The 8,032-nt window shown below is 43.8% G+C and overlaps 1 protein-coding gene across 1 annotated transcript; it reads left to right on the top strand.

The window, feature by feature from the left end:
• The first annotated feature begins 270 nt into the window (after positions 1-270).
• On the top strand, positions 271-1,601 carry LOC127393999 (olfactory receptor 10A4-like). The gene has a single exon (XM_051639679.1). The coding sequence runs from the start codon at positions 615-617 to the stop codon at positions 1,548-1,550; it is 936 nt and encodes a 311-aa protein (XP_051495639.1). The 5' UTR covers positions 271-614; the 3' UTR covers positions 1,551-1,601.
• Positions 1,602-8,032: the final 6,431 nt, after the last annotated feature.

Here is an 8,032-nt window from a genome sequence, read left to right as displayed (position 1 = left end):
ATAGAAATTCAGACACACAGAGATAGTACTAATCATGTGATAGTCTGGAGTGTGTACAGGGTTATGTGTTTAGTGGGTGATTCTTTTCTAGAATGAACCCATCCACAGAATAGTAACAAGAGGGACTCATTGCCTAAAGAACTGCTCTATCAACAAATTAATAATTTGTGGATTTGAAGTATGAGCCTTCTTTGGTTGGCAGCAGGTGTTAGGGTAGCAGATCTCAGCTAGATAGTGGAAAAAAAGTCCACTTCAAAGACTGGGGTGGTAGAGTACAATCCTCATCCTAAAAGGCAGGAAGAGTGAAATATTCTACCATCATAAAGAAGACTTATCTTACTTTCCATTGGCTAGGAATGAAGTACACTAATTTGGAAAATTTATTCTTACTTATGAAAAGTTGTGTGAAGGGAACCACCTTCTCTCCCTTCTCTAAACAATTTTTAGCACTAAAAATACCAAAACACAGTGGTAAAATATCACTTTATCTTCTGTGATCTTGTCCTATTACAAAGCAATATGCATAAATATATAATTAACTAATTTTTATCTCTCTAGATTAGCTACACAATGGATATGCAATGATTTCTGGACATAAAAAAACCTGAAGGAACATGACCAGCTGGAACTGCACACTGGTGACCTATTTCCAATTTTTACCTTTCTCCAGCATCCCAGAGGTCCAAGACTCTCTCTTTTGTCTGGTATTGTTCATGTACCTCAGTACTTTGGTGGGGAACTTCCTCATCATTATGATCACTATGGTAGATGCTACCTTCTGCTCCCCCATGTATTTTTTCCTCAAGAATTTGTCCTTCCTGGAGATTGGCTACACTACATCCACAATCCCCAAGATGCTGGTGAACTTCCTCACAAAAAGGAAGGGCATATCATTTCTGGGCTGTGCCACACAGATGTACATGTTCACCCTCTTTGGGATCACAGAATGTTGTCTGCTGGCTGCCATGGCCTATGATCGCTATGTGGCCATATGCCATCCCCTGCACTACACCACCATGATGAGCTGGAATAAGTGCTTCCTGCTGGCAGTTTTATCTTGGCTTACTGGGTTCTTGGTGGCCTTAGGGCAGACAACGTTCATCTTTACCCTTCCATATTGTGGGCCCAACAAGATCAATCACTTCTTCTGTGACCTGCCACCCCTGCTGAAGTTGGCTTGTGTGGACACCTACAACAATGAAATCACCATCTACATAGTAGCTGTCCTCTTCATCATGGCCCCTTTCTTACTCATAGTTGTGTCATATGTAAAGATACTCCACACCATCTTCCAGATGCCATCAGCTGGGGACAAGAGAAAAACGTTCTCTACTTGCTCATCTCATCTGGTCGTGGTCACTCTGTTTTATGGATCTGGCATTGTGACTTACTTGAGACCCAAAACTCCTTATTCCAGCAGCAGAAACAAATTGCTTTCTCTCTTTTACACACTGATGTCTCCAACGATGAATCCCTTGATTTACAGTTTGAGGAACAAAGAGGTAAAACAAGCCTTGAAAAGACTGATAGCCAAAAAAATAAATATGTGATATGTGTATGAACTATATTAAATTAAATCTAGTGGTAGTTTCCTTTTTTGTTTGTTTGATTTTGTGGGCTTTTTATTTATTTTTTTTTAGAGGTATTTTTCAGATCATCTTTCATTACTATGCAGTGATAAGGGCAAGAAATTAACAGAGAATGATGGACCTAAGACATTGGTTTCTGGTCAGTTTTGTTGAAGGTATTTCCCAGATGAGCTCTTCAGTTCTATTCTGTGGAGAAAATTTCTTTGAAGGCCCAAAGGATTAATGACTTGTTTTATTTAAATATCTTAAATGTAAATAACTATGGCTGGGCTGATGACCCTAATTCTCCACCAGTATTGAATAGAGTGAAATAGATAAAGTAAAAAGACAGTTTATGTATTCTAAACTAGATCTCTGTTGCAGTAAGAGAGAAACTATCACTAGACATCCCTATTGCTGTACATTTTGTGTGTGAGAAGTCAAAATTATAAGTTTATGTAAACATGTATCTTAGGGTTCTGAGCTGAGAGCAGATGAGAACAGTGTCCCTTTCTGCGCAAATAAAAGGTTGATTGTGGAATGAAAGAATCCACTTGTGAGTTAAGGAACTGGGTGATCATAAGGGAGTTGGTTTGAGACTTGGCATTTTAAAAGGAAGATCAAACTTAATTTGTTTTTCCTAGTACCCTCTGGTTGTGGTACATACAGACAATTTATGGAATCCTAGTTTACATCTTCATTCTTTTCATTTCCTCTGCGAAGCTAACACAGTGGATGTGAAATTAGTCAGTAATATGGGAGAAGCATAGAAGGGTGTTTTGCACCAGGAGTCACTCGATCATTATGATCTCAATAAGCCAGAGGCAGACTATAGCAAATATAATTTAGAAAGCTATTTATTAGGGCCAACACTAAAGAGAAGAGGATAGTAGAGATAAAGCTGCATCCCTTCAGATACTGGGAACCTCAAGGTATGAAACATCAGATGGGCCTCTGATCAACATGCAGCATACCATGTACATCCCATCAATGGAAGTGGCCCATTTTGGTCATTTGACTCAGTAAAGGATTTTTAAAAAATAAAACAGTTCTATGTGTAATTTCTACTGTCAAACAGAAAGGATGATCACAGAAGAACTTCTTGCTTCTCTGTTAGATAAAGGCAAGGCCATGCAGGTGGTATAATTGCTGGTACTAGGTGGGAGCTACTCACAAGCTTCTCTGTTAAAATGAGCGCTGAGTTTATCCTGCAGCCATGAGCTTTGTACAGTACAACACAGACCTGAAGACCACCCTGGATGTGCAGTGCAGCACGGTGCCACGGTCTGCACTGACTCCTTGATGTACAATGGTCTTCATTCAAGATGAATGCAGGGATTGTAAAGGGATATTAGGAGTGGCCATGTCCTCCAACAGCCTCAGCCAGTACCCATGGACCCAGGATCTCTGACTAGTCTGAGGAATGCAGCTGCCACTTTTCTGTCTGCAGGTTCAACCAGTAGCAAAGGTGAGCAGCTATCCTGTAGACTAACAGAGCTGGCAAAACCATCCATTTTCTGAAGATGTTTTGTCACTCATTGAGTAGATCCAAGAGTAGTCTAGGTTAGTAAAGATTATGGTACAATCTGGGATAGAGAAGTTTAGCTGCAATAAGAGTGCTGAATTGTGATTTTCAGACAGACATGCCCCTGAGATGTAGTGTTTAAAGTTTAAACATTTGTAAACCAAGTAATGAGAAAACTGGGGTGGAATTGTAGTATTATTTGTTTCTTGAATTAAATAATAGAATCATATAATTGTTTTAGCTGGAAAAGACCCTTAAGATTAACAAGTCCAACCACTAACCTAACTTTACTGGGTTCAGTGTTAACCATGTCCCTTAGCACCACATATACATGTATTTTCAACACCTCTAAGGATGATGATTCAGCTACCTCCCTAGACAGCCTCTTCCAGTGCCTGACAATCCTTTCAGTGGAGAAAATTCTTCTACTATCCAATCTAAGACTCCCCTGGTACAACTTGAGGCCAATTCTTCTTGTCTTATCACTTATTAGGGAGAAGAGACCAACACTCACCTCACTGCAACCACCTTTACATAGTTGTAGAGAGAGAGATCTGGTCTTCCCTCAACCTCCTTTTCTACAGACTACACATCCCCAGTTCCCTCAGTCACTCCTCACAGCTCCTCTAGACCCTTCAGCAGCTTCCATACCCTTATTCGGACACTGTCCAGCACCTCCATCTCCTTATAGTGCAGGGCCCAGAAGTTAAACATAGGATTCAAGGTAAGCCTCAGCAGTGTCCAGTATAGGGGGACAAGCTAGGATGCTGTTGTCCTTTTTGGCCACCTGGATAGTACAATGCTGGCTCATATTCAGCTGCTGTTGATCAACGTTTCTCCCTCCCTCCTCCCTTACTGTCTTCCTCCTTTACTGTCTTCCTGCCCTAACTTCCTGCCTGCCTTCCTCCCTCCCTCCTCTCTTTCTCTCTTTCCTAAAATTATCTTTGACTCCATCTCCCACAATTTTGACTTCTCTATTCATGTGAGAAAACCCAGTGGCCAAACATGGGTATAAAGTAATGCAAGACATCCCAGAAAGGCAAGGTGAACTCCTACCTGACTGCATCATAGTGAAAGAAATGGAACATTTAGCGTTTGAGTCACCACATCACCTGTAAAAGAGAGAAGTCTATAGATGTGCTTCTGCCCCTCCAGTAGAGACTTCTGAAGAAAGAGATAAAACCCATAGCACACTTGGTGGGGTGGGGTTGAGAGCATCTAACTTAAAAAAATGACAGCAACATCTCTGCAAAAGGGATCTTAAGTAAATGCAAAGAACTAATGGATAAATACGAGCCTTCACACCCTGTGATCACATTGTAAGCACTTGCCATTGTAGAATAAGAAAGTGTTGGGAGACATCCTCAAGTCCTTCCCCAAGTGAATGTGAAGTGTTCTCCAGAACAGTGCAAAGATGCTGAAAGTGACAAGCTTAGGATTAAGTCAGTTGAACAGATGGATGTCTCACAACAGGGCTGTATGTGCTGCTCTTCCTTTGATGATGTGCTTCCTTCTCTATGTGCTGGGCTCTGTTGACCAGGTCCATGTGTGTGCAGTGGAAAAGGTTCTTCCCCCCTCTGTCCCCATATATGGATTAATTTCTGCTGCCAAAATGTGTTCTGTGCCTTGTGATTTACTAGTGCAGTCCAGGTGTTTGTTGCTACTTTGCAAGGAGATGATGAGCCTGAGGAATGCAGAATTAATGACCCTTTTCTCCTCTCTGGCAGGATGATTCCTTCTCTCTCTCTGTGCATCAATTTTCATTCTGGGCAGTAAGAACACACAAAGCTGTCCCAGCCTCCCAGCGCTGCATAAAGATCTCATCAACATCTCACACAGGACAATGCTCATCAGGGTGATGAGGCAATGTGACTAATGAAGCTGATTGCACTGATCTTAATCCACTGCACTTCATTAGTGCTCTGTGTGGGTGGCTTTCCCTCCAATTACTCCTTCTTCCTTTGCCAGTCTATAGACGAAGGGTAATTGGATTTGCTTTGGTTTGTTGTAGTTTTGCATTCTTTGGAAAGCACCTGTGGAGCCAGTTGGGACCAACTGATGTTTGTGGGGAGCACAATTAACCCTGCACCCAAAACAGAGCTAACCCTCCTTGTTGTATGCTTGGTCACTATCCCAGATTATGAAGCTCAGACAACACTGACATTGTGCACTGTTGGCATGCACAGCCATTGCTTTCTCTCTCTGTTCAGCTGAGCCAGTTACAGATTTGCCCTCCAGGGATTCCCAAGAGGCTCCTCACATGAGTAACTGGCTGAAGCACCATGATCTTGGTGCAGTGACTACCCCTCTGATAGTCTGCCCATTCTTCCCAGATGATGCCAACAGAAGTCTAGAACCAGGAAACCACACTCTGCTGACTGTGAGTGGTGTCCCTCATGGGTCAGTATTGGGACCAGTGCTGTTTAACATCTTTGTTGGAGACATGGACAGTGGGATTGAGTGTATCCTCAGCACGTTTGTTGATGATACCAAGCTGTGTGGTGTGGTTGACACTCTAGAGGGAAGGGATGCCATCCAGAGGGACAGGCTGGAGAGGTGGGCCAGTGCCAACCTCATGAAGTTCAACAAAGCCAAGTGCAAGGTCCTGCCCCTGGGTTGCTGCAACGCCAGGCATAAATCCAGGCTGGGGGGAGAATGGCTGGAGAGCATCCCTGAGGAGAAGAACTTGGGGGTGGTAGTTGATGAGAAGCTTGACATGAGCTGCCAGTGTGTGCTGGAGCCAAGAGAACCAACTGCATCCTGGGCTGCATCAGCAGAAGTGTGGCCAGCAGGGCCAGGGAGGGGATTCTGCCCCTCTGCTCTGGTGAGACCCCACCTGGAGTGCTATATGCAGCTCTGGAGCCCTCAGCACCAGACCTTAGAGCACCTTCCAGTACTTGAAGGGGGCCTACAGGAAAGCTGGGGAGGGGCTTTTAATCAGAGAAGATAGTGATAGGACAAGGGGTAATGGTTTTAAACTAAGAGAGAGGAGATTTAGGTTAGATGTTAGGAAGAAATTCTTCACTACAAGGGTGGTGAGAAACTGGAATGGGTTGCCCAGGGAGGTTGTTGATGCCCCATCCCTTGAGGTTTTTAAGGCCAGGTTGGACGAGGTTTTGTGCAACCTGGTCTAGTGGTTCCCTGCTCATGGCAGGGGGGTTGGAACTGGATGATCTTTAAGGTCTCTTCCAGCCTTAATGATTCTATGATTCTATGACTGCATTTGTCCTCTCCTAATTGTCCGGCCACCCAGAACTGTAGCACTTGCTCTCCCTCAGTCTGCTTGATTTATATCATCACCATCACTTTGAACCTTCTCATCTTCCTGGTCACAGTGCACCCCACCCTCCACACCTATGTACTTCTTCCTCTGGGTCCTGTCCCTGCTGGATATTTCCACAGCATTAATTGTTGTTTCTAAGTTTTCCATTGGGCTCTATTGTGACTGTCCCAACAAGGTCAGCTGGGGAACTTACGGAACACCTCAGAGATATTTGGGCTTTGGAATGACCACATATCAAATACGGGCATTGAGAGGAATACCAATGCAGCTGTCCAAAAAGTCTAGTCTGTTTTCTACAGGATTATATAAAATCCAGTGCAAGCAAAGAAAGCATAGACTACATGAATTTCTGTGGCACTTAACAGCTGCGTGCGTGAAGCTGACCCATCCCCTGTCCTTAGGCACCTGCACTGTGGGCCTACTTTTCAGTCAATGAGGGGCAGGGGGAGAGAGCTACACACTGGGCTATGGTCTTTCCAGAGGGCATTTTTTTTTTCCCTCCATGTGAGAAGATCCTCTCATTTAACCAACCATGTCTCTGAAGCAGCCTGTATTTTTATGCTGTCTCTAGAAAGACCATAGATGTAAACTTCTATTGGTAAGAGTGCTGAAGTTCTTCCACAGCATGCAGATGCTTGCATAACAGCCTCAGACCTACAGGCAGGAGGTGCACACAGCAATTGTAAAGGCAACCCTGATGACTCATGATGCACCTGCCATGCCATCACTGCTTGTACCTCTCACTTCTGTGCAATGTTAAAATCCATTACTGACCCACGTGAACAGGCTGCACAGTCAAGCAACAGGTGCCCTCTCACCCCTGCTAGTTAGGACTTTGTTCTTCATTCCTTGACCATCCACAGTGCCCTTGTGCTAATTCTCCCACTGGCTTCTGGACCCAGTCACCTGCTCCTCAGGAAAGAAAACAGAGCCTGAAGGCCTCCTTCCTGCAGGAGCTGTAGGCCTTCAGGTGCAAATAATCTAAGCAGCAGGCACTCTGTCCTGAGTTCAAGCACCACTCCAGAAATCACCATGGACTGAGGAGCCAAGGTGGATACACATACCCATATACTTATACATATGTAATGAACAACACTCCTGAGTGAGACAGAGATTTCTGAGACCCAGCTGGGACCTCCACCACCACATTTTACTTGTTGAAGATGGATCTTATAGACAAAGAGGTGAGAGAAGTGGACTAAGATATCTCCATCTGCCTAAGGATGGAATACATCACCCATAGTAATATGTTGATTTTGGCAGGACCACGGCCTGCCAGCTGAGGCTTCATTTTCTTAATGTTATATGGTTTACCTACTTTACCTACATTATTCCTGTACCCATACACTGAACTTTGAATTAATCTCAGGGGATTTTCCACATAGCACATCCATGGGAAGAGTGATCAGACCTAAAGAGCTGTTTTGCAAGGTTGTATCCAATTCTGAAAAAGAGTAGGAGCTCAATGGATGTGGGTGTAGGCCCTTGTGAGGCTGGTCAGCAGCATGAGGGTCATTCGTGCACTTAGGGTCCTGACACAGTTTGTTAACATACACGTGAAAATGATCTTTGCACTGGAAACCAGTTTAGTGGGGCATCAATATACAGCTTCCACTATTCTAAACATTTACTTGGAGAAATCTGGGAGGAATTAAT

This window comes from Apus apus, chromosome 24 (genome assembly GCF_020740795.1).
Source record: "Apus apus isolate bApuApu2 chromosome 24, bApuApu2.pri.cur, whole genome shotgun sequence".
Lineage (NCBI taxonomy): Eukaryota > Metazoa > Chordata > Aves > Apodiformes > Apodidae > Apus > Apus apus.
This window is presented reverse-complemented; position numbering and strand designations above follow the sequence as displayed.